The sequence below is a fragment of the Megalops cyprinoides genome, chromosome 10 (assembly GCF_013368585.1).
Source record: "Megalops cyprinoides isolate fMegCyp1 chromosome 10, fMegCyp1.pri, whole genome shotgun sequence".
Classification (NCBI taxonomy): domain Eukaryota; kingdom Metazoa; phylum Chordata; class Actinopteri; order Elopiformes; family Megalopidae; genus Megalops; species Megalops cyprinoides.
In genome coordinates, this window is record NC_050592.1 from 8,251,583 (window position 1) to 8,278,685 (window position 27,103).

Here is a 27,103-nt window from a genome sequence, read left to right on the forward strand (position 1 = left end):
CTCTACAACACACTCACACACGCACTCTCACAACACGGCACACACTCTCTCAACACAACGCGCTCTCTCACAACAATGCACTCTCACACAACCCAACATTCTCACAACACCACGAAAACACAGAGTTTAACAAGGAGCGGAATTCAAACAGGTCTTCGTCGGTGTTGTAACGGCCAGCGCATTCCTCCCGGGATTAAGGACGTGCGTCTGTCAGAAGCCGCGGGGCACGCCTGGCCGAGAAAGACGGAGACGCTCAGGGCCGAGTTTCCCGGGAAGTCCCGCTCCACAACAGGGAGGGTGCAGAAAAGGCAGAAGCGGGCCGGTTTCGGTGCCACGTTCCTCCCCCTAGCTCCGCAAAGGACGGCCATGTGACGGCCTCGTCACACCGCTCGCTGCGGTTTCATGAGCGAAGGCCACGGTAAGTCTGCCTGGCTAAATTACCGCTGGTCAATTATCGCTGTTAATCATAATTAGCACCGTTCTGGCGTCTCTTTTTTCCGCCGGCCGTTCTGGTGTCTCTTTTTTAGGCCGACTATTAAGGGCCATTATCATCCTCGGAGCAGCCACGCTCATTGTCCCACTGCCCAATGGTGTCTGAGCGCTCGGGTTTGACGTGCGACTGTCCAAAAATACCCCCTTCCTTCACCAACTCCGTCATCCAATTCTGTACTTCTTTCTCTCCCACCCCCCCCCCCCCCCCACAACTCCATCAATCCCCTTTTCCCTCCCTCCCTCCCTTCCTGCAATTCTTCTATTAGTCTATATTTAGCTGGAGGAAAAAGGTCTGTCCACATCTGCTAACAATTCCTGTAAGAGAGAGGTGGGCGGGGGGGGGGGGGGGGGGGGGGCGTGGGGGGAAAGACAGAGCAGAAAGAGCTGGGCTGTCTGTGGCCCTCGGTTCTCCTGCATGTCCAGGGGCCCACGCAGGAGAAAGACTGGGCTGTAACACTCAGAACGGCAGTGGCTGTAGACAGGCCTCCCCTGAGTTTGAGTTTAAAGGGAGAGACGGTGATGGAGTCGGGGTGAATGAGAAGGTACGCAGAGAGGGGCGGCGCGGTGGTGTCCCGCCGGGTCAGGGTACGGGACGCGGGGCTGCGGGCGGGGCAGAGGGGGATGCGCGGCCGCGACAGCACGCAGGGACACCGCCTGTCGCCGCTCTCTCTCTGTCTCCCTCTCCCTCGTTAAGTGTATCTGCTAAAGCTGATTAAGCCGTGTTGATCTCCCTTACGCAACGCTCACCTCACTGACACCAGCAGGGGGAGAACGGAGAGGAGGGGGACGAGCGAGCGAGCGAGCGTGTGTGTGTGTATGCGTGTGTATGTATCTGTGCATATATGTGTGTGTGTGTGTGTGTGTGCGTGTGTGTATGCAAATGATTGTCTGCATGTGTGTGTGTGCATACATGTCTGTGCATGTATGTGTATGTATCTATGGGTGTGTATGTGGCCGTGTGTGTGTATATTTGTTTGTGTTGAATGCTGGACTGTGTATACGTGTGTGTATGTGTCTGTGTGTCTGTGCATGTATGCGTATGTATCTGTGCGTGTATGCGTGTATGTATCCGTGTGTGTGTGTGTATGCGTTTGCGTATCCGTGTGTATGCGTGTGCATGTGTGTATCCGTGTGTATGCGTGTGTGTGCGTGTGTATGCGTGTGTGTATCTGTGTATGCGTTTGTGTGTGTGTGCGCGTGTCCGTGTGTATGCGAGTGCGTGCGTGTGTGTATCCGTGTGTATGCGTGCGTCTGTGTATCTGTGTGTATGCGTGCATCTGTGTGTATCCGTGTGTATGCGTGTGCGTGCGTGTGTATCCGTGTGTATGCGTGTGTGTGCGTGCGTGTGCGTGTGTGTATCCGTGTGTATGTGTGTGCGTGTGTATGTGTGTGTGTATCTGTGTGTGTGTATCTGTGTGTATGCGTTTGTGTGTGTGTGCGTGTGCATGTGTGTATGTGTGTATCTGTGTGTATGCGTTTGTGTGTGTGTGTATCCGTGTGTATGCGTATGCGTGCGTATCTGTGTGTATACGTATGCGTGCGTGTGTATCTGTGTGTATGCGTGCGTGCGTGCGTGTGTATGCGTGTGTATGCGTGCGTGTGTGTGTATGCGTGTGTATGCGTGCGTGTGTGTTGCCTGCCGCGCTGTGTGCTCCTCTCTCTGGTCGCCTGCAGGGTAATCGGTGTTTACCCCTCTGCGCGATCTCCGCAGCGGCAGCAGCTCTGGGCCGGCAGCAGCGGCGGTTTAGCGCAGCTCTATAAACAGGCCTCCAAAGTGGATCCCATTAATTGATGGATTGATTGAATTAATGAGGCTTTGCCCGGGCAGCGGGAGCGCGGTCTGTCGCTCTCTCTCCCCCCCGTCTCTCCCCCGGTCTCCCGGGAGAGGCTGCAATCCTCAGCTGGAGCAAATAAAGCTGGAGGTTACGCAAGCAGGGTGATGTAACCCCGCCCACCCCCCACCTCCCGGCCGCTGCCGCTGCCGCTGCGGAGCCGGTCAGCACGGGCAGCGCCGGTGCCCAGCACCGGGAGAGAAGGGGGGCAGGGGGGTGAGTGGACAGGGGTGCGGGGTCAGGAGAGGGGCACCCAGAGATACAGGCTGCTGATGACGGTCAAAAAAAAGGAGGCTGAGAGAGAGAGAGAGAGAGAGAGAGAGAGAGAGAGAGAGAGAGAGAGATGGAGAAAGAGCGGGGCAGACAGGAGTGCGGTCCCGGTGTGCAGCATGTGAACTCTCACACGCTCCTGGCGAATGCTGTTATGCAAGAGGAGAGAGAGTGCGTGCATGCACGCACACACACACACACACACACACACACACACACACACTCTGATTGCAGTCCACCGAGCAGAGGCACAATGCGCTCCAAGCCGTGTCAAACAGGCACAGGGCAGGGGTGGCCTCTCTCGCGCCCGAATTGAAAACCCCGGGATTCTGGCCCTCCCGAGATCAGCTTCAGAAGAGAGTCGGAACAGGGGGAGGAAGCCAGAGCTGCAGCAGGTAACATGACACTCTGACAAGACCGGGGGCGCGGCGAAAATGACCGTCACTGCAGGTCAACGGAGAGAGAGCGCGTGCAGGGGTGGGTACGGATGGAGGGCCCCGAGACAGACGCCCGCGGCTCCGCTCCCGCGTGACCGCGACATGGGGGGGGTGACCTCGGCTCGCCGCAGAGAGGGCTCCCGTTCTGTGACACCGGTGGCAGGGGCGGGACACTGAGGCCAGGCCCCGTCGCAGCCAGCCGCAGCTGACCTGTTTTGACAGCGGCGGGCCTCGCTGCGGCGGGGGCCGTTTCCGTGACGACACATCCCCCCCCGCGCAGGCCTATCGCCGCACGCCGCCGGCCGCGTGTCGGCGGGCGCTTCCTTTTCACAACAACACACCTTCTCCTGTATTTACAGAGGGCCGAACGAGGGGGGGTGGGGGGGGGGCGAGAACACCCAGGGGCAGGGCCTGCCGCCACACTCACACCCAGACTAAACACAACCCGGGGCAGGCTGTGCCGGGCCCGGCTTTTCCACTCCACGTCAGGGCCTTGGGGGGAGGGGGTTCTGATTCCGTTTGGACTGCAGGAATGCGGCAGGCCCGCACCAGGAGGCCGGCGGGGCCCGGGGGGGTAGGAGAGGGAGGTTTGGACAGAACCGGCTGGCTGGAACAGGAGGAGAGGCGGAGAGGCAGCGCACGCAGCTCGTGACTGAAACGATCGGAGACAGTGGAAACCGCGCAGTAATGAGAGCCACACTCTCCCCGGCCCCTCTCCTGCGCGTCTCAGCCACTGAGTCAGAGACCACACGACCGCCACCGCCGCCGCCCGGCTGCCTCCCACGCCGCCCCCTGCCTCCCACCCCCGCCCCCTGCTCCCCATTACATTACAGCTCCAGCACCGCAGAGGCGGCCGGCGGCAACCAGGCTGCGCGGGGAGAAAACAACTTGTTGAACGAGAGGGCCGGCCGCTCGCCTGTTCTGCGAGACGAAGGCCCTAAACCACATCGGCTTCCACGCCGTTTTGGGAGGGTACGGCCCCGCCCCGCCTCCGATGGGAAGCGCGGATCCCTGACCGACGGCCCGAGACGGACACACAGCTCCACGTTGTGACGGAACGGACTGACGTTTCCTCCACACTGCTGAGACAGCAGAAGCAAATGTACGCTTTGCTGTTTGGGCCAACAACACGGGAGCTGCCAGCAGCTGAGATTTTCCATTGCCTCACACACCCGCCTCAATCCTATAGGCCCTTAAATCACTCCTGAGAGCATCCAGCTTTTCTCTCTCGAGTGTATCGGGCCGTTAGCTGACCAGCATGTGCGAGGCCTGCACCTGAGTGTCTCATTCCCACCAGGACTACAGCTGGAGGGCCACTCAAACAAACTCGTTCCCTTGTCCCATCTGAGACAGAGAGGGAAATGAAGGGAGGGGGGTATAGAGACTGAGAAGAGATGGAGAGAGAGAGGGGCCAGTCCAGGACGGCCTGAAGCCTGCCCTAAACCCTGAGAGGTGGACGACGCCCCAATGCAGGAAAACGGCGTCAGACATGTGTTCTGCATATGATGGCTACAACACGTGTGTGTGTGTGTGTGTGTATGTATGCGAGTATGTGAATGTGTGTGCGCGAGTGTGTGCACGTGAGAGTGCGAGTGTGTGTGAGAATGTGTGTATGCGCATGTGTGAGTGTGTGTATGTGAATGCGTGCGTGTATGTGAGTATGTGAATGTGTGTGAGTGTGTGTGTGTGTGTGTGTGTGTGTGTGTGAGAGAGAGAGAGAGAGAGAGAGAGAGAGAGCAGGGGCGCGGGGACACAATGGCTGCAGTGTGCGTGCGGGGGCAGGCAGGTGCGAGAGTCCTGGCATGGCTGGCTGGCTGGCTGAGTGGAGGTGAGGGGACGGCCGTGCCGGCTGTGGCCTCACTGACTCACTGTTCTCCTCATCCCTAAGCCCTAATCCCCAAAAACAACAATCACACTGTGTGTAACTGCGCCGGGCCAGGAGGGGAGGGGCGGTGTGCGCGCGCGCGTGTGTGTGTGTGTGTGTTGCATAATCGCCCAACGCACATCTCGAGCTAAAAATGGTCCGTTTAAAACAATTATGGCCCCAGTGCTTAGCCCTGGATTGTACAAGCTGCTTACTGCTGATGTCAGTTGTTTGCAGCACGGGGGGGGGACAAGATGCGATTGAACGACAAGAAGGAGAAAGCCAGAAAAAGGAGGAGCAGGAACGCGGGACTGACCTCAGTAACCAGGAGACACCAAGAGAGGTGGGGGAGAAGAGGGAGAGGAAGAGGAAGAGGTGAGGGAGGGCAGAGGGTGAAGTGGGGAGACAGAGTAGGCCAGAGAGAGCTTCTCAGACTGTATTTACGCACGATTTTCGTCTGTCTTCAGATTCTGTTCACAATGCCACGGTGTGAATATTATTATTTATTACCGCATAAAATAAACACAAACACAAGTCTGATTTGCTGGATGCAAGCACTCTCACATCCAAGCCTTTCCTCGAGGAAGGAGCACGTCAGAGTCAACGCACTGCAGACCGGCGCGCCGCGGCGATAAAGGATTTTTCTATTTATGTTTTGAAACGCTTTATTTCCTTTGTGCGCAATTACGCTCGATTGTAACTGCTGGGGTATAAATAGCCGCGGCTCTGTGGAAAATAAACAGAGGATTACCTCCCTCCTGTCGCTCCGGCAGTGTCCCTGCCTGTCATCGCTGCAGACAGGAAGGGGAAGGGGGACCACTTCCTGCCCGGGACACAAAGCCCGGGCCTGCGAATGGAAAACCACCTCCATTTCCCTCCCCGCCAGAGACTGCGGTCTGACGCTACCTCACACATACACACACACACCACAGAACTCACAGGCAGGAGACACGCCACCCCCTCAAACTCCAGGTGCATGGGTGAACACACCCTTACAGTGACCAAATACAAAATGGGCTGAAAGTGCAGGGGGAAAAAAAAATGAAAATAAATCAATACACTGAAATACCAGAAGACTCGCTCTTTTCTAAGTAAAGACATAACACACAAATAGACGGTGAACACGCCATTAAATTTTAATCGCTGCCCTTTCCTATAAATACCTTTTCAATGATCTATGCATTATTCACCGACGGTCCGACCAGCACCAGGACTGTGGAGACTCACTGCAAAGGCCTGTAATGCAGATGTGCTAAACCTCAACAAAGATACTGGAAAAATAGATACTTCCTGTAGGCCTTCCCTGTATTACATTATGTTATTGTCATTTAGCAGACGATCTTATCCAGAGCAATTTGTATAGGCTACAATATTTTCATGTTATCCATTTATACAGTTGGATATTTACTGAGGCAATTCTGGATTTAGTACCTTGCCCAAGGGTACCATGGCAGGGCCCCAGTGGGGAATCAAACCCGCAACCAGCACCGGGAAGCCTTGTATTAGATAAAACTGAATGTGCACCTGGGGGGGTTCTTATCTGCTGCTTCTGTCCCGTGAGACGGTACAGAGACAGGGTCACTGTCACACTGAGGCTGGAGCTGGCTGTCACACACAGACACAGTCTGCTTGGTCATTAGAAAGGGAGTGAGAGGGAGGGAGGGGTAATGGAAGGTAAGATGCCACTGGGGGTATTGTATCACTGCTTGGAGACAGAGAGAGCATGAGAGGGGATTGGGGGTGGGGGAGGGAGGAGGGGGGGTAAATGGGGGATCAATGTTAAAACGGTTTTTATCCCAGGAAGGCTTTCACACCCCAACGTTTAACCTCATCGCTGACACTCACACACACACTCACACTCACACACTCACAGACACTGCTGGACAAAAATCAAGAGATGACATTCTCTAATTACGTAGAACACACACAGGGAAAAAAATTACTTTAAGGATGTGTGGTATTCCAGCTCAGAGGGGGAAAAAAGTCTGGGCAAAGCAGTGTTGTTTGGGCTGGTTGCTTGCTGTAACGCTGAACGTTTTGCAGCGGGGAACGGCCCCAGCACGGCGGTGAGTGGTGCCAGCAGGCCCCATCAGAGAGGGCGCGAGGCTACAGGGCACCGATACACAGCACCACATCCATATTTACACACTTTCACTGGCTGCCACTGTCCGCTACTGAAATAGCGACGTGCCTTTCACCCATATGGGATTGGTAGGATTAGGAAAAAAAAACACAGTAGCATCACATTAATGTGAATGTCGTCTTCCACATACACTTTTCCTTCCTGATTGCCCAGACTGCTGTGACTTCTGTCCTGTTACTTTGCGATTTTTGCAAGGAAAGGCGTCTCTTAATATCCGCACTGCCCAATACAAGGATCCACCCCAAACGCTCATGGCGGTTCTGGTAAAGATAACTGCTGTAATCGAACTGTTACATTCACCCTGTGGCTTGGGACCCCGTGCAATGTTAGGATATTGGGGCCGCTTTCCATCAAGCTGAACTGAGAATTCCAACAGTGGCTTTAGCATTTACTGCAGAAAAGCCCTTAGTGTGAATTTGAATAGGCAGTCTCAACTGGGGTGAGAACGACTGCTTTTACTGAGTGATTAGCTTTGATTGGCCATTACCAACTTGTTCAGAGTTCAATATATTAAACATGGAAGAGCTGGTTACACATTCAATTCTGTTTCCTTACTTATTTCTGTTTACTTTGAGCTAACCTGCTGGAACCTGTTCAAAACTGACAGTGAAACAGTGCTAGCAGCCCCTATGAAATGGTCAGCTTAACCATTGCTATTAAAGTAAGATTTGCCTGGACATTTCCTAAAAACTTTGTTTGTTTTTTTTATTTCCATAGCGGTAGCATAAGTCCGATCCTATGGAATGCTCACGGGTCAGGGGACGGGGTCAGGGGGTGGGGGTTTGGTGTTGGGATTCAGGCTGAAGGCCTGCTCCAGGCCCGGGGCAGTGTGAGAGGCTGTGTGCAGGAGTGTGTCTGCGCTGGTGTTGAGAGCCGAGCCATTGTACACAGCAGGGGGGCGGGGACGGGGTGGGGAGCGCCGTCATTCCCCCCCCCCCCCCCCGGATCTCCGACACACACCTCATAAACACCTGACACACCACGCACAATGACCCTCGTCACGCCGGCGTGTGGAAGCACCCGGGCCAAACGCTCAGGCTGCCTGCTGCTGCTGCTGTGGCCGAGCACGCACATTACATTACATTTACATTACATTACATTTCTGGCGTTTAGCAGATGCTCTTACTCAGAGCAACTTACATAGCTTACAGTGTTTACATGTTATCCATTTGTACAGCTGAATGTTTACTGAGGCAACTCTGGGTTAGGTACCTTGCCTGAGGGTACAGCAGCAGTGCCTTAGCGGAGAGCCGAACCGGCAACCTTTCGGTTACGAGGTTAGGTTACGAGTCCTACTCCTTAACCACTACGCTACACGGCCGCATTAACCACGTGTTTCACTGCACGCTTTTAGCGAGCAAACCCCACGCTGGGTTTATGAGTGAAATCAGTTCATCAATGGGTGTCTCAGAAGCATAGGGTGCTGTCCTCACCATGAGGACGTGCGCGCTACACACACCCTCCCCCCCCCCACATTCTGCGCTCGTACGCATAGCTATGCACAGCTGCGCTGCACGGTGCCACAGGACAAACAGCAGTACACAGTCAGACGAGCCTCCCAACACCAAACCCAGCCTCATTACGCACCCCGCTAACTCCTCAAACACACTACCTGTTGACTCACCAAGTCACACCAACTGACACTCTCGCATGCGCGCGCGCGCGCACACACACACACACACTCATCAGACAGGACTCTCTCTCTCTTTCTCTCTCTCTCTCTCTCTCCCCGACTCGGCTCGTCCCTGTGCCGGCTCTCCGGAATCACACGGAAACCAGGCCGCAACAAATTGGCTCAAAGTTCAAAATTAACACTGACGCACTACAGGACAGGTCTAAACAAAGAGAGAGAGAGAGAGAGAGTGAGTGAGTGAGAGAGCAAGGGGGTGGAGGGGTGGGGGGGAACTCTTCAAACGTGATTTCACATTCCTGGGCTGAGGGGGGGGGTGGAAAGGGAGGGGTGGGGGAGGGGAGAGAGGGAAACAGGGAAAAAGAGAGAGAGAGAGAAAGTTTAAGGTGGCGCCGGCAGGAATTTGAATTCACAACAGACGACCACACACACTCGCACTTGCAGAGCGACACAGCTCTCTCCCTCTCCCTCCCTCTCTCTCCCTCTCTGGGTCACTGGCACGCACTCGGGCGGTCTGGAAGACACGCACGGCGAGCGTCACGGCGGTCCTCGCAGTAACTCCCCAATCTACTCGCATTATATTAGATTTCTGACTTCATATCCCACACCCCCCCCCCCCAACCCCGGCACAGCAGCGGATTCCCAGATAAAAATAGACCCGAAAATATTCCAAACGCTTTGAGTTTTATAAAGAGCCATTCAGCGCGTTATAGGCCAGTAATTCTCAAAGTGAGGACATCCCAACACGGCCCGTCTGTCAGGCCCTCCGGCGGCAGCCAGAGAGGCGCATTCTTTCACCGTTTGTGCCCCGAAAACAGAAAAACGCACCCGGCTGTTTATCGTCAGCAGTCACCAGCACATGGAGAAGGCATGCGTCTCTCTCCCCCCACCTCCTCGGCCACTGCGACTCCCCACACACACACACACACACACAATCACAATCAACATCTGCTGCTGCCACACCAGACATTATTATTATTATTACAATACAACACTTGCTTGGACTGGTAGGAAATATTACAGATAGTTTGAGAGTGACACGTAGATGGCGGACCTGTAGAAGGACATTCAATTTTCTCTTCGTATTCTTTTAAAGCCACCTCAAGAAATACTGGTACCAGAGTACTACATAAGAGTGAGGTGGCAATCTCTCTACGGGACTGTGCGCGTGTCTACACAGACACAAGTGAAGGATTACCAATAGAGCTATCATCATTCTGTCAATATTATTATTATTATTTTTGTTTTGATAAATACAATTGACATTATTTTTAAATTTTTTTATTTCAATGTTCATGACATTTCTTGTCAGGATGATGTCACACAACCACATGATTACACACTTTAAATTAATAATACTAATAACATTAATACACTACGTACAGAAAGAAAAACAGCCCTAATGCAATTGTATTTATTCAATCTGGTGAATATTCGTATGAAATTAACCATCCGTCCCATCCCATCATGTGTTCCCTATGGTCATCCCATTTTTAAGTGCAAGATTACCCATAAAAATCAAATACTGTAAAGCCTTACTGTTAAAATAAAAGAAATTTTCTTTGCCACAATGACAAAACACGTAAGTGAAATGAGTTCACAGATTTAACGAAAAGGGAGGGGGTAACCTGACTGAGGCTGTTGGACACGCATGGTTCAGGACGCGGATTTGGACGGGGGGGAGAGAGAGGGAGGCGGGTGGAGTCAGGCTCGGGTCAGCCCTGGTCACTCTACAGCCCTCTAAGCCAATTGTGAGCTGCTAATTTTACAACCCCCCCCCACCCGAGCGGGCCACCACAACCATACGCAACATCATGCAAGCTCCGCAACAAAGCGGACACTGTAAACCGCCTATTACGTTACACGCCGGCACCACACTGACACCGGGGCTGAACGCCGGACACGGCGTCGCACAATGGCCCGCCACCGCTGTGCTGTGATGACACGGTACACTACCCAGAATCCCGCAGCCCCTAAACACTACCCAGAATCCCGCGGCTCGCACATACCGAGCCCGTACGCCACAACGCTGTCCTCAAGGGCACGGGAGTCAGTACAGGGCACGGCACGTGGTATCTAGATAGGCATATGCTTACGGACTTGTAACCGAAAGGTGTAAATGGATAACAATGTAAAAACCTGTAACTAATGAAAGTCGCTCTGGATAAGAGCGTCTGCTAAATGCAATAATGTAATGTAATATAAAGACATGTCAGCAGACTCAGGTGGAGGACTGGCCTCATGCTTGGACATCTGGAGGAGGCTGGAGACCTGCTGTGTGGCAGGACCAGTGTGGCTCAGCTGACTTTGCAGCAAATGTCAGCGAAAGAGAGAGAGAGAGATATCAGAGAAAGGAAATGTAATGGCCCACTTCCACTACACGGGACCCTTCCATACATGCGTCTGTTATTAATGAACCCTGCACGCCTTAACTGCACTCCTCAACGATCTTTCTCACACTCACACACATATGCACACGATTAATTGGCAAAGGCAGGATTTTAAAAAAATAAATAAAAAACAGGCTCTCTTGCTTTCCTGAAAGACTTGCCTAATTAGTGTAACAGGGCAGACAGATAAACCACCTGACTCTCTAATGACAGACCATCACAGCAAGTGTTGGGAGTTTGGACCGAGGCCTTGTACACAAATACCCTGGACTGATTTCAAAACATGACAAGGTGCTGCAGTTATGTTTGTTCATAAGACTCAGTGGGGCGTTTGACATCATGTACAGGACACTACCATGTGCATTCCACTTTTAGACTGAGTTAGCTAAACCGCTTCAGTCTCGCCTAGAGCTGCCTTTTTACCTCCAGATCAGTCACTCAGCTCTAATCGCAGAATAATCCCTGTAACAGGAGTACCTGACTGCTACGTATTAAACACAGCTGCTCTGTTTGACTTTGTGGTCCATGCCTTGCTTTTGGGGTGAGCACTGATTGAGCCGTCCGCTGCACTGATGAACTCTGTCAGGCCCAGGAGAGGCAGAAGAGAAGCCAAAGATCCTGCCCCAGGCACAGGGCAGGACCGAGCAGGCAGACTCTCACACACACGCGCGCGCACACACAGACACACACACACGCACGCATGCACGCACATGCACACAAACACACAGATACACGCAGACACACACACATGCACGCGCACACACACACACACACACACACAGATACACGCAGACTCTCACGCACACACGCGCACACACACACACAGACACACACACACGCACGCACATGCACACAAACACACAGATACACGCAGACGCAGACACACACACATGCACGCGCACACACACACACACAGATAATCACACACACAGGGACACACTTAAATGCACAGAGACACACATACTGACACACACAGGACTGCAGGCGAGACACCCAAACACTGACACAAACAAACGGCTGGACACAGAGACCTCTGTGACATCTCTCCTGATGTACAGACCACAAATGGGGTTCAGTGGAAACTGTGCCTGCCGTTTACATATGTTATCAAAAAGAATAAACACAATTAAAAAAAAAAAAAGTAATAAAAAGTTTGTGACATTCATTGTTCTCAGTTCTGCATTAGCAAACCTAACTCACTTTACCATGGTAACGTGGTTTCTGTTTTTGCCACAACACATTCTGATTTGTGAAAAAAAAAGTGATGCCCTTTAAAATTTACAGGCTATCATGTTCAGGGTTGTCGCCAACACTGCTCCCTCTCCCTAGGTCATTATGATCATTCGGTGCTTCACAATGACCTCCTAAGAGGATACAAGAGTACATCTGGACATTGGCCCCACCCTAGTCACAGGGCCAGTTTTTTTTCAAACAGTGCTGTTCATATCCACTGATATTTAAATCTTCTGGGTTATTAGCATGCTACTGCACTATCCTATTCTCTCATATCTGAAATATAGATCAGTGGATCTGCACAGAACTGTGCCACAATTTCCCCAAAACCCCACAGTTAAGAGCGTGTAACTGTCTGAATAAGCACAAGCCCCTCCTTCCCCCCCTCCACCAACACTCCTTCCTCCTCCTCCTCCCTTCCCCCTAACTCAGGCGGTCCACCTTAAGGAACACATCCGAGACAAAGTTCCTTTCTGCTCCGACACAGAGGGGAGAAAAGAAAGAGAGAAAGAGAGAAGGAAAGATGCGAGGAGGAGAGGAGAGGAGAGAAGGAGTAAAAGCGGGGATGGAAAGAGGGAAGGTGAGCTCGGCAGGGCACAGGGCGGAGAAAGCGAGGGGGAAACAGGAAGCAGATGGGTAAACTTTTCACAGAAACAAAACCTCTGTGTGTCTCATGGCAGAGCGGCCCTCTCTCCACCCTCCCCTCCCCTCCCCTGCCTGCCTCCCTCCCTCCCTCCCTCCCTCCCTCTCTTTCATCATGTGCACACACAGCACACACACTATTCCAGTCTGTGGAAGCTGCAGTTTTCACACTTCCAGAGCGAGAGGGGAGGGCGAGGGGCCTACATCCTCCACATAGTGGGAGTTCCAGGAGAGGTGAGGACACAGTGATTCCCCCCCAGTTGTTCTACGGGCAGGGCAGCAGCAGACAGGAACTTACACCTAAGGGACTGCCAATGCCCAAAGTTTTACACAAGTTTTTTTTTCTCTCTTCTCACCTCAAAATGAAATGTACGCAGCTAATTAGTTAAGTACCTTAAGGACACCATGAGGCGTTCACACAGACTGCGAGCGTGCACATATAAAAGGACATGACTCAGGATGTACAGCAGTGGTGAAATCGAGGGCACAACCGCTACAGACTCTGAGAATCTCAGGGCCCCGGCGGCATCCAAAAACATCTTCCTACGGACCATCTGATGTGGGACGAGCGTCGGCGCTGGCTGTCGAACCCGCAAGACGAGACGGAGCGCGAGGACGATGTGTCCTCCCGGGGCTCACCCTCGCCCTGACGCCCCCCCTGACACCGGCTTCTCTGCTTTCGCCGAGACAGGGGAAAAAAGTTTCGACAGCGCAGAAAGAGGGGCCCGGGCCCGAAAACCGAAACGATCCTCGTCTTTCAGAGGGAGTGGGGCTCGGGCTTGGCGGGAGTTTTTGTAAGCCTGGCGGAGAGCCATAGCTGGAGGACGGTAGGGGAAACACTGATGATTAAACAAGCCTAGCATGCAGAAACGAGCTGAGGAGTGATTGCGAGCATGCGCGTGTGTGTGTATGTGTGTATGTGGGGTGCTGGGGGGTGGGGGGAGAAGAGGCGAGAGCATGTGGTTGCTTCTCGCACTCTCTGTGTTGTGGTTTTGTCTCCAGACTCTCTGTCTTTACTTTCATTTTCCTGCAGACACAAACGCGAGAGCCCACTGCTGCTGACATCACAGCCACAGCCTCGTCTGGAGAGCGTTGACGCGCCCATCCCTCATGACCCCCCCCCCCTTTTGCCACCGCGTCAAAATGCCTCCCCACTGACCGAAAGAAACTACTGCTTCATTAATGTTAACTGCTAACACAGCGCGTAACTCACTCCGTCACAGGTTTAGACAACTTAGTGCTCTTAATTTAGATTGGGACGAGGAGTTCATAAATACAAGCGGCACAACTACTGAGCACAATTTGAATTATGCTGAGTGAGCCGTCAATCAAAGCTGGGACCAAACTTAATTGCTGCCAGAAAACTGTCACTGATGCCACATGGACTGATGCCATATCCTTAGAACTTAGAACTTCAGGAAAAAATCCTAATGGGGACTCCCAAGTGGATCAGCCAGCTAAGGCACTCATTCTGAGCACAGAGGAAGTCCTACAGCTCAGACCTGGGTCCAAGTTTAAGCTACGTCAGTCACGAACAATGACCGGGAGTCCTTCATACCACAATTGGTCTCATTCCACAAAGTTAGGGTGGGCTGGTGAACAGGGGTTCTCGTGCCACTGGGCTCTTGGCACCCTGTGACCCGCGCTTACAAGCCTCCCGGACGACATCAGAGAGAAGCATCTACCCCTTGGTGTTCATTCTGCTGGCGCATTGTGGGAGTTGGAAGTATGAAAAACAGTTGCTGTCGACATGCGTGTGAACAGGCACGCACCAGCACTGCTGTACGGCACGAGACAAGCATGACATGCAACTGGTGATTCCAAGACAGGATGCAAAAGGGCGGAAGAAAATTAAGAAGGAACAGTCCTAGGTCCAGTGCTTCTACCACTAACATTAAGGATCACACTTAGGAAAGGAACCGTTACATACATACTGTCTGTGGAATACGCTGAAAATGATCGCTAAAGCTCAGGCAGTCTGATTACTCCAATGAAACACAGCAGAGCCTGTGTGTGTTCTGTAATGGTGGGACAATCACCTACAAATTCCAATCAACGTGCTATCCCTGAATATTTATGATTCATAAATCAAACTTACTATCAATGTTTGACTGTATCCATCACTTGGATCAACATGAAAATACTGTTATTTACTAAAACATGAGAAAATATTTGAGTTATATTCCTCCTCATCAATATGCAAGAAGCAGGGCCAAACAGCTCTGACCAAAAAGACAATTCATTCATATTATTAGTTGTCATGGCTGAAAGTGAGTGAAGTCGCATTTCTTTGTAGTGAGTCATTTACACAGAAGTGCAGTTTCATACGGTGCTTAGAGGAAGAAGCGGGTTTCGAATATTTGGAGCCACAGAGAAGTCAATCTGAAATTAACAGAAATGTACATCCTGGATGTCAGTAGTCTGTTAATATGAGACTGCATAAAACATTAATGTTTCACTTCTTTTTGCCCAAGAACATCTTCCAGTACAGTGAAGCAAGGCGGCGAGAGGGCGAAATTAATTTGGACATAGAAATATCTTTCCAAGGCATAGTAATATTTAGCTAGTTACACATTCTGCATCTGCCCAGGAGTTCGGCTAAACTTACGACCTATCAAGCAAGATCGAGAGCAGTGGAAAGTTATGCAGCTTTGTGCCACAAAGTCAGTCAACAGCAAGAGAAAGCAGATGATTTGGGAGCATGAGTTAGCCATAATAAATCTACGAGTCTGTGAGGTGGATGGCCGCCTTGTGCATTTACTTCAGCCAGTGCTGGCAAAACCCAGTTAAAATGCCAACAGCTTCTGTCTTAAAAGCCGTATGTGACAGTAGGAAGTAATATCCACAGCCTTATCTATCGCGGAAGTCATCTATAAATCAATGCAGCGACCTGGCCCTTGTGCCCTGAAAAATATAACAGCCCCGCGGGTACATCCTGCAATGTCTTTACACTCCTGCATTATTGCTTATGTGGTGTCCTAGACTGCATAAACTCTCTCAAGTTCCTTGACTCATCTTTAAACCAAGTTCTGGGTGACACTTAAGATAATGCCTGCACCAATCACAGCCAAGCCACCAGCAGGGGGTGGGGGAGGGGAAAAAAAAAACTTTGTTCACAACAATTAACACTGGAACTGTGGTCTCTGCCATAAAACACAATTGGGGGGGGGAGTTTGTAGAAGCCTGCACTGCAGTAAAAGGCTGACTGATAAGATAAGCCTATCTCTTCTATGGCAAACCAAATTGGCCAATGGGAAGACCAAACTTTCTCTTTCTCTTGTTCTTGATAAGCAATACCTCCTATCCTTCTGTCATCCCAAATAATGAGAAACACAACTGCGGTGGTGCAAAGGACAAACAAAACACACAACCCAGACCTGAAAATTCCCACACACACATCCACAAGATCACAACACAGACGGCAGCCACAATACAGCCACCAAACCTTCTCCATTACAACACAGTAAAAAAAAAACCCTCAAGCTCCAGCAAGATTAGGCCCATCAACAGCCACGGCATCACATTATCAACCCGGCATAATCCCACAATGGCCAACAGTGAGGGACATCTGCCGGCACTGTGAAGACCACTGATCTCATCAAGCAGGAACATCAGCAACACCCCCCCCCCCCGCCCCGGTTCCTCTGTGCAACCCCGACACACAGGCAACCAGCTCGCAGCCACACACTGATAACAGGAATCAAAGCGCTCGTTATCGGCGTTCACTCAAGGTCTGCCCCCTCGCCACCGCGGCCTGGCTCCCTGCTACCAACTGCACTGGAGCTCAATAATGTTTAACCTCAGCCAGCTTCTAATAAACTTTCGCTCAATGCCTCCACGTGCCCAGGTCCACTACAAGCACTGCCATTACGGCAACCTTTGCTTTCCGAATACAATTAAGACCTATTGAGATAAACTGAAATACCGAGAAAGGGCCATCATAAAATTCTTAAAAATTGTTTATTCAGAGCGTCAGTTGCAAATCAGAGCGTGGTACATACACCAAAACTATGGAAGCAAGATGAAAAGCATTCCCTTTTTTTAAGTCAATAACTTAAAATCAGATCCAATCTCCCACCAGTTTATCAATAGAAAATGTCTGGGATACACATATATACACATTTTGCAAGGGCTGGATGCAGTGTCATTCACTGCCGTAAGGGTGATTGGGGATGGATTTGGACTTAGACAAAGGGCAGCAGTGCGGAGCGGGGGTCACCTCTGTAGGGGAGTGCACACAAGGGGTCAGGACACTGATGAGAACCAGAACACATCTATTACAAAGCAACACCCCCTCAAGTCACTTAAAGTCCTTGTGCAGTGAAGAAAAAAAAAAACTTAACATTTTCCATGTTAACTACAATGGACAGATGCAACCATTTAGACTTTTTTTTGAAGTTAACATCTTTTAAAAGCAGCGCTTCCACCTCTGATCTGAAAAACCACTTGTGGCCTGACTGGGACGTGGTGTAATTCTCTATTCATCTGATGAGGTGCAAATGCTTTAACAAACTTGCACAAAGCCTTACTGGCTGGCACCAATAGAGAAAACAGTATGTTCACCAACACTACATTTCAGCCATTAAGCACTGTTAATGAAGAGTGCTGCAGATATGACAACTATTTTCCAACGATCTGAGCAATAAAATAATACAACTTTGTAGCAGTTATACAACATATATTATACACTATAACTACAATATGCTTAAAAAAATAATAAAAGTCAATACACAGCAACTTAAAAGAACTGAAAATAAGAAGAACACAAAAGAACCGGTATGTGTTTTTTGCAGGTAAGTGTACAACGTTTACAATGTAGGTAAACGAGCACATTTCATGGACACCCTCACACACTGATGCATGCTCCATCCAGACTCCGCACTGAAGCCAAGTGTGAGACCAACCCGAGTCCGAGCACATGGGCCTTACGCCTCACAAACAGACACAGCGTCAATATGCTGTGCCACACGAGCATAACGCCGGCACCTCATGGCACTTATGCCAACACCCGAGATTCAGTGACACACACCTTAGTGCACCAGAGGAACTGCATTCTTAAACCTCTTAATACCTGCGAATGCCTCATCCCTCACCCCTCCACAGCACTCTCCGGTGGGTTCCGGGCCTGGTCGGTTTACTGCCTGCTCTCATAAAACCGTCAAAACGCAGCAAGTGGAACTGCCATCATCTGAACAGACAACTCTAAAGGGTTCGGTTTACAACCTATGCCTTGCCACAGGGGAATGTCTTCATTTTTTGCAAAGTATGGAGGGCTGCAATGCATGAACGTGACGAAACAACTTCATTTTTTCGAAGTTTAAAAATGCTTCAAAACTGTGAGTATTTACCCTGTACTCCCTTCCGATACTGATTTTACCATCAGGTACTACACATTGAAGCGGTTCTCAAAGGTAACAACAGAGTTACACGACACCTGCACAGAACCCACAAGTATCACTGGCCTTCAGCCTCAAATCTGAATCCAATTTTGAATCTCTTCAGCGGCAATTACCTAATATTTCACTTATATTTCCCTTTCAAACCACTTTGCTAACACAACTTACAAGTAAGTACTTTTGGGTGGCTATATCACATCCAGCAAAATGTGTACAAAAAAAGTGTATTATTTGACAAAATTCAATGGATAAGGAAATCTGTTTATAGCTCTTCACATAATGAGCCACACGATTGTACGAAGAGGTGGAAAAACAGCATTTCAGACAAATAAACCCATAAACACAAACAGTCCAATACAAGCCATTTGTTACTCATTTCACCAGCCGCTCTAAATACATTTCGCAGCCAATGAAAGAGTTAAATACACTTTCCAGACACAGAGTATTGACATCCCTCAGATATCCGGACACTTTGTTGAGATTTACAGTGTAACCCGGTAACCATTTCCTGGTTGAAGACCGCAGGTTTGCACCAGATTTCAGCTGAAGTCAAACCGGCCGAGAGTAAACAGTTCCCTCAGTGCAGACATTGGGGTGGCCCCGCACTTAATGAAGCAGCACCGTATTTAGGCTACATTTACTGCACTGTGCGTCTTTATGTTAAACTCGTATGAATAAAGGCTTTGTGCGCCCAGGGTTTGATGAAATTAATTTAAAGAACGGTCGTAAAAACAAGACCCTGTGTTAATGTTACTCGGTTTACATTATCATCGGTTCCAGCGCGACCGCAGTGTCACAATGCTGGCATTGCTCGCACGGATCAATGCACTTATCGAACGAATGTTGTTGGTGTGACCAATTTAACTAGTATAGTTATCAATGTGCAACCATATGATGAAGGTCTACATGTCGCTGTCAAAATCTGGAGAGTTTAGATTATGTATCTACCGGTAATATAAACGACAAAAGAGGGCCAAAAATCCCCGTTCGAGTCTGTAACTTTAATCGAGTTGTGTGTGGAAATAGGTCATAGCGAGGGGCGAGATGCCAATGAAATAGTCAGTAAACTCGTTTGCTCGCCGAATTTTATTCCGTTGAACGTGAATATTTTGCATGCTAAACTGTGGGAATATGGATTTGCAAGAGTCCTCCTCAAAAGTAGTCAAATCAACGGCTTGACTGAAAATTACCAGGGAATGTAACTAAACTTGCAAGTCCAAACCAATTTCCTTCTTGTCTGAGTTATTGGAACCTCCCTCCTCCCGCTGAAAACTCACGAAGCCTGACACCGAAGCGCGTTTTCGGTTCGTTAGCCACTTTAACAAAGTTATTCAAAAATGTTACAGCCCCGCTGGCTAAACTCGCCGCTAATATTTCACGGAAACTTTTTTTCCACGGGCTGGTATCGGGTTTTGGGAGCGTGTGGGGGGATGGGGTGAGGGAGAGGGGGGTAAAAATGAAAGGAGGAAAAAAAGCGAAGCGTTATCGCTAAGCCAGCTGAAATGAAAAAGAGTGGGAGAGCGACACAAATCCCAACATGGATTCCGAAACACTCCACGAGTGTAGGCCGAATTACACGGCTAAACTAGCGAGCGAAAACTTCCGGAAAACGGCAGAAACCAACAAACCCCCGATAGACAGAAACTTAAAATATCGACAAACTCGACCGCTAACACCAACAAGTTGGTTAATTACAGAATAAATACTGAAACGCTGCGGTATTAACCAATTTCACACGCTCAATACTGCGCTTAAAAACAAAACAAAAACAAGAAAATCAACTAGTTACTGTCGTCGAAGTATTTCCCTGGAACTATTCCATAAAACAATTCAACGATTACAACAACTTTCTTAAGCAAACATACAGCTAAATACAAATATTTTTGTTTCCGCATGCAAGAGAATGAACGCTTCCATTTTGTATGGGTCGTGTTCTACTACCCACTGCGTGCTGGTTAGCGAAGTTGGCTAACGTTAGACACATGGAGACAGACATGCTCACTGCTTACATACAGTGCGACCAGGACAGAGAAATACTTAACCAGAAACATTTTGCTGCCAACTTTGTTACATTCCATATCCAACTCGCTACTTTTTGATTCCATGATCCCCGCTGAATTCATTGTCACGGGCAAAATAAAGTATACTTGTACACTTAGCTAGGTTGCTGGCTGCATTCAACAGGTCTACAGTGGAAATGCGTAATTTCCGTGCTAATGGAAATATCCACATAAATATACACGTATCACAATTCAGCGCTCAATGAAACCTTCGAAAGGAACGAAAAAAATGTCAACATGTTATGTTGTCGCATAGGAGCCATGTAGGTGCTAACACAGTCAGAGCCGTCCACCAAATAGTACACAGGCGTGCAAAATATTTGTTTATTCATGATCAGTTATTTGTTTATTCAGCCAGTTAACTAACAGATTTCTCATTCACCATTCATCTGATATCGTTGTGTCCAAACAGTGTCAGTGGTTAAATAAGTTCGGCTGAAGCTAGATAACTACAAAATTAGTTAACCACTGGCATTGATATTTGACACGATTTCGACGACTAAAGATAGTCGCCATAAACGAGCTACTGAACTTTTCACGAACTATTTTCATTGTTACAAAGTTCACCACAAACTGCATTAGGACTAGCTAACTAGCTAGTTACTAGTAAGGTACAGTCACTTTCTGCTTGCTAGCTAGCCAGCTATCGAAGAATTCACCTAAAGCTAATGCTAGCTCCACGGACGTTAGCCAGCCAGCTCCACGACTCCTAAAGTTACCAGCAAGCGAGTTATCTGCCCTAAACACAAAATCATTTAGCAGGCTAGGTAGCTTAGCCAACTAGCTGAGATGGCTAGGCGCGTATTCGGGCCGATGAGGATTTAATTACAAAAAAATGTTCGCACTACTTACCCGATTCTCCCGGGGTTTTCATGATGAATGCGGCTACCTAGATGGCTTGATAAATTAGTTGAGTCACTTGGCCGGGAGGTAGACGTCGGCCTCCCTTTCTCAATTCCCCCTTCTCCTTTCCTTTGAGTGTAGCTAGCTTAGCAAGTTTTGGATGATGAGCAGCAAACCTGTAAACTTTTTTTTGTCCGTCACTGTTGCGCTCACTTGCTCCGTTTCGCTCACTGATCCAGTCGCCCCCTCCGTTCTCACTCTGTCTTGCCTTTCTCAGTCCCCCCCTCCTCCTCCTCCTCCTCCTCCTTCTCTCCCTTCTCAGAGTTTGCCTCCTGTTTGTGTAGTTTCCCCCAGACCGCGGAGACGATGTGGCCCCGGGAGCAGCGTCACTTTGTCCAGCCCTAGTTGCTGGGGGGGGGGAAAAACACAGGTCCCGGGCCAGGAGGTCCCAACACGAATCGACGAACGGGGTTCACTCTTGTTGACTGTTTTTGTCGCTGGCTGACAGTTTTATGTTGTCCTTTTTTTCCTTGTCGCTTTTATTCCCTCCGATCCACGTCTCCCCCGTAGCCGAACATCGCGTTGTCTAACACTCACCGATTGCTAGAGTGAGTGCCTGTTCTCGCTCTCTTTACCCGACTTTCTTCTTCTTCTTCCTCCACTCACTCCGTAGCTACACTCTCCTCCCCCCGGCCCTCTCTCTCTCTCTCTCTCCCTCTCTTTGGGTGTCGTGTTTCTCTCTCTCTCTCTCCTGCACGGGGCCGCCCACACGGAAAGGGGGGGGGGGGGCGGGTCACGCCCACTCGCCACGAGCCGGGGCTGGCGTCACTGCAGCACGCGGCATTGCCATGGAGACCACCATCGCCATTTACCGTGATGACGTTATATCCGCGTCCTACGCACGCCGCCGACGTTCAGAGAAATGAGAGGCAGAGCCGGCACCGTCACGTCCATTTACGTCATTTTACACGTTTTTTGAAGAAAAAAAGAAAAGGTTGTCAAATTTTTCTTGTTTATGTTGTGATCACCGCTCATACGGAGGCTGAAAAAAATATTAGAAATGCAAGCTTATTTTGTTTTTGTTGAAATACGAAAGTTAGAGATTGTTTGTGTCCTGCGACATTTCATTCAGGATATATAGCATACAGCTGCATTTGCAATGAGCTGAATCATTTACACTGACATTTGCCTGGAAGCTTTCCCACACTCCTTGAGAGGATGACTTGCATTGCTCTGATCGGTTTACTTGTGTATGCCTGAGCAGTGCTCTCAGAGAAACTAAGACTGCATACACTGAGATGTTGGCGTCTGAGGTGAATTTTTCATTCCTGATCCTGATTTTCTGTTGAGTTCCACCACATCGTTGGAAATGTGGACCGGATGCCACACACATGGTGTCCCTGCTGGTCTCTTTGTTATGATCACCGGATCAGCAGGTGGAAGAGGCAATATTGGGGTTCCTGTTACTGCACTGTGTAGAAATTGGGGGAACGTTGCCCCTCACTTTTCTCAGAGAGGTCTGGCTGTCAGGGGAACATTTGCCCAGACGAATGTTATCAAAGCTGGACTGGGGTCACAAAGATTCTGATGTCACATTTTCCTATCTGTCTCTTCATTGCTGTCAGTAGGACAGTGGCAAATCTCTTGCCAAGAGTGTTGCCATTTCCCCAGCATAGGCTGACCTCAATGCTGTGCATTGTCACACTGGTGCGACATAATACACCCAAGGAGTGTTCCCTTGAAGGCTAATCATTTCAAAATTATTTGAGAGCACAGGGCAACGCTGCAAAGGTTGAGATGGTGGTTCACATATTTAAGCTCAGGACACACACGCAGCCATTTTCTAGATATTCAAAAAACCCAGCTACATAGCAGTGTGTTTTGCTGCGGAATCTCGTGCACAGCGTCTGGTCTCAAGTCCAGTCCACGCTGCCTCGTGTTGTGTCAGCCCGCTCTGATGATGTGGAGCTGTTGTGTTGTCAATCTGGGCGGCTGAACGCGGCGTCACGCATGGGAGACGGAGTGTGCTTCCTCGCGCAGCCTGCCGGCCAGGTGTTACCTCGGCCCGAGGTTCTGACAGGAAGATCAGCAGCTGTTGAGGTGGCAGCAGATAACACATCAGTTATCTCGAAGCCACGCAGTCAGAAGCGACCGCTCAGCCGATGGATGCAGCTTCACAGTCTTTTCGCCACTTTTGCACGCTCTTCCTGCGGGTGACTGGTCGCAGCTTCTCTCAGTGTTCGGTGTAAGAGCTGGGGGCAGAAACACTGCCGACTGGGACAGCCCAGAATCAGGAAGCAGACTCAGCTTTTGAGATAGCGATCAGAATTCCGTGAGGACGTTTCATCTGGGATGTTGATATGCTGATATCCAGGAAACGGCAAACAGCATCCTGCCCTGTCGCCCTGTCTGATCAGGAAAAGCATTCAAATGCCTGGCTGTTTTTCCCACGCCCATCTGGGAAACAGGCAGTGTCAGGTGGAATACTGGGCTCAATGTGCACCTCCATGAATATTTTACTTACTGATTACTCAACAGGTTGCCACAGTAAATGCACTGGTACAATCAGGGTGCTGTTTTTTGTGAAAGGCTTTTAACCAAATAAATATGACCCACTGTCCGGCCCTTCATCGCTCGTATTTTGCTTTCCCCTTACTTTTACCCCCCCCCCCCCCCCCCATTTTTGTCCCTCCCCCTTCTCTTTCTCTCCATTTCCCTCCTTCTCTCTCTGGTGAAGGGCTCTTCAGCTGTCCCCTAGCTCTTCAGAGAGGAAGTATGGTTGGAGAGATGAGAGAGAAAATTGGGGGTGTGGGTTGAGGGGGAGAGGGGGAGAGAGAGAGAGAGAGAGGGACGCTCAGAGAGAAGGAGAAGAAAGGAAGAGGACGAGAGCGAGGGAGGGAGTGTGGAGTGGAGAACGGGGAGGATAAGTGGCCTTCTCTTTCTTTCTCTCCGCCTCTCAATTGCTCACTCTCCCTACTCTCCGTCTGTTTCTCCCACTCCCTCTCTCCCCCTCCCTCTCTCTCAGCTCATTTCAAAAGGTGCTCTATGGTAACACAAGTGCAATAGATGACATTTCAGACACATCCATGGCACAGTACATTCTGAACACTGATAAACACAGCGCTCCCCCTCGCCCTCTGTCTCTCCCTCCCTCCCGTCTCTTCCTTCCTTTCTCCTCTCTGTCTTTCTCTTTATTGCTCTCACATTCGACCCTCGTTACCTCCATCTTCTCTCTTTTGCTTCTTTATCATTTTCCCATTGCATAGCTCTCCCTTTATCTCTCCCCCCCTTCCTCACTCTCTCACTTACGTGTAAGAAAAAAAAAAATCCACCTACACAATAAACTCAAGGCTGTGTACTTGTGTGTGAAATCCACAACAGTGAGCACACTCTGACTTTGCCCTTTTAATTCCTCGACAACCTATGCACAAACCCGTCATTAAAAATTTGAGGACAACGTAAGTCATGTTGACTAACATCAAATAGTTTATCATTTCTGATTGGAATGCACTGTTTATTATATTTTTCATATTGTGTTCCAGTTTTGGATAGAGAAAAAGCTGCTTGCTGGCACCATTTAAAGCACTTAAACAGCACTGAAATATGACTGCCATTGAACTGTTTTCTTTAAAAGTCAGACCTGATGACAAACTGAACTTATGTGTCTCCACTAAAATGTCCCGCTGTGTGACATTTGGATGTATAAATTACCAGGGAGCATAACTGAAACAACTCTGTAATATGTTGCTCAAGTTATTTGATGCTTCCCCAGCGCGAATTCAACAATCCTGTCATGTTCCAAAGAATTTGGTATTCAAAGTTATCTCCAAACACAAGGTACTTCCAGGGTCTTTGGCATGAAAAACTGGTAGGATTACTTCAGGGATCACACAGTGTGAACCAGTGAGAACAAATCAAAGAACATCTTTTGTCAACATAGAATTGTTATTTTTTACATGAGAAATGAAACAGTAGCATAAGTAGCAATAAACCAATGTTAAACCTCTTTATATATCTTCCCAGCACTACTTCAATACACTTGAGCTCGTCACCTTTTTATGGGACAATGAAACTCACAGTTCCCTTAAGGGGGCCAAGGAACAGAATCTCTCACTGAGCTGAGGCACAAGGTTTTCACACCATCGTAACTTTGTTGCAATGCAATAACATCAGAAAAACATTGTGGGAATGTTACGTATCAGCTCAGTGAATGGCACATTCAAACCAAAACCTTTGGAGGACATGGCGGAGGTGGGGTGGGGTGGGGGGGGGGGGGGTGGCAGTTGTGATCTCCAAGATCCAGGTCTTTGAACCTTTCCATACATTCACGCGGGTTCCCCAAACTCCCCTCTCTTTCCCTCTCTTTCTCCCTCCGTTTTCTCTCCCATTCCCTCCCTTTGTGAGATGATCCCCATCCCTAATCAGAGTGACAGACAGACGCTCGGTGGAGAAAGCGGGAGAAAGAAAGAGAGGAGTCATTTTTTTGGGACAGGGGGACATCAAAACACTCCCCAATTACCCCCAATATGACAGGGAGCCATTAGCTGTCAGGGCCTCGGTGACAAAGAAATCTCCTTGATGATTAAAACAGGCTTTACAGGAGTGACAAGGGACTGACGGGTTGCCAGATTATTTACCGTGATACAGAACTAGTACACAGAAAAGGGGGAAAAAGCGGGTAGACGCTCTTAACCCCTCTCCAGGGTAAGCAAATTACAAGAACACACCAAACAACCCAAACAAATGCAGACAGAGAGTGGTGAGAGAGAGAGAGAGAGAGAGAGAGAGAGAAAGCAAGAGAGAGAGAGGTGAGACAGTTAGGGAATAAAAGAGCATGGAAAAAAGAGTGAAATAAAGAAACAAAGAGCTCCATGTGCAAAGATAGATACACAGAGAGGCCCCATCTGAGAGGAGAGAGCCCACAGGCAGCTGGCTCTGAACTCCCAGCCGCCTGAGGATGACACGGCTCAAATCAACCCAATTACGATGCCCCATGGTACTGTCATGTCCCCCCGACACCCCCACCTCATCCCCACCCCGATGGACACAGAGTAAAACTGGACAGGGTTGTAAGCACCAAACAGGCACTGAAAGATCCTCTCCTCGGATCAGTGGCAGCGATACTTACAGCTCTGTAGACACACACACATGCATGCGCGCACACGTGTGTGAGGGCTCACACATGCACACACACACACACACACACACACACACACACACGGTACACGGAGTATGGGCTCAGGGAGGTTCCTTTGGGAAGTTTTATTGGATTATGTTGTTATCTTTCTCAACAAGGTTTTGGTACAGATGGGTTTGGAGACCTGTGACTGCGGAGTTATCTCCGCCACGCTCCCTCTGAGTCCCCCCCCTTTTGAGAGGTGTCCGACTGTGTGTCCTTACTGCTCCCAAACATGGAGTGGGGAAGACAAATGGAGGTACGTGCAGGGGCGGGAGAGGGTGGTTTGGGGGGGGGGGGGGTCTGGGGGGTTGGGGGGGCGGTGTGGGGGTAAAGGGGAGCCGTTGGAGGGAGGACAGACAGAGACAGAGAAAAGGGGGAAGAGTGAAGAGGCTCAAGTTCAGGGGACAGAGAGGGGGATGAGAGAGGCAGGGTTGAAGACGGAGGTCACTGAAAAAAAGAGGAAAAAGTGACACATGGGGGGAGAGAGCGAGCGAGAGAGAGAGAGAGAGTGAGAGTCCGAGGAGGAGACAGAATGAGTGAGGGGGGTGGGGGGGGGGAGCCCTTGAGTCTGAGAGAGAGCGAGTGTGTGTGAGAGAGAGAGTCAATGGGTTCTTTGTCATCAAAGAACTTGTTTATTTTCAAGCTTGGCGCTTAAACTGTCAGGAATCACACCGTGTCTTTCTCCTTCGCCC

General features: G+C 49.8%; 1 protein-coding gene across 1 annotated transcript in view; it reads right to left on the minus strand.

Moving 5' to 3' along the window:
• erfl3 (Ets2 repressor factor like 3) overlaps positions 1–21,934 on the minus strand; it is a 42,042-nt gene extending 20,108 nt beyond the window's left edge. The window contains exon 1 of the mRNA XM_036538149.1: positions 21,242–21,934. Within this exon, the coding sequence (XP_036394042.1) occupies positions 21,242–21,263 (22 nt within the window). The 5' untranslated portion in view covers positions 21,264–21,934. The remainder of the gene's footprint in view (positions 1–21,241) is intronic.
• Positions 21,935–27,103: the final 5,169 nt, after the last annotated feature.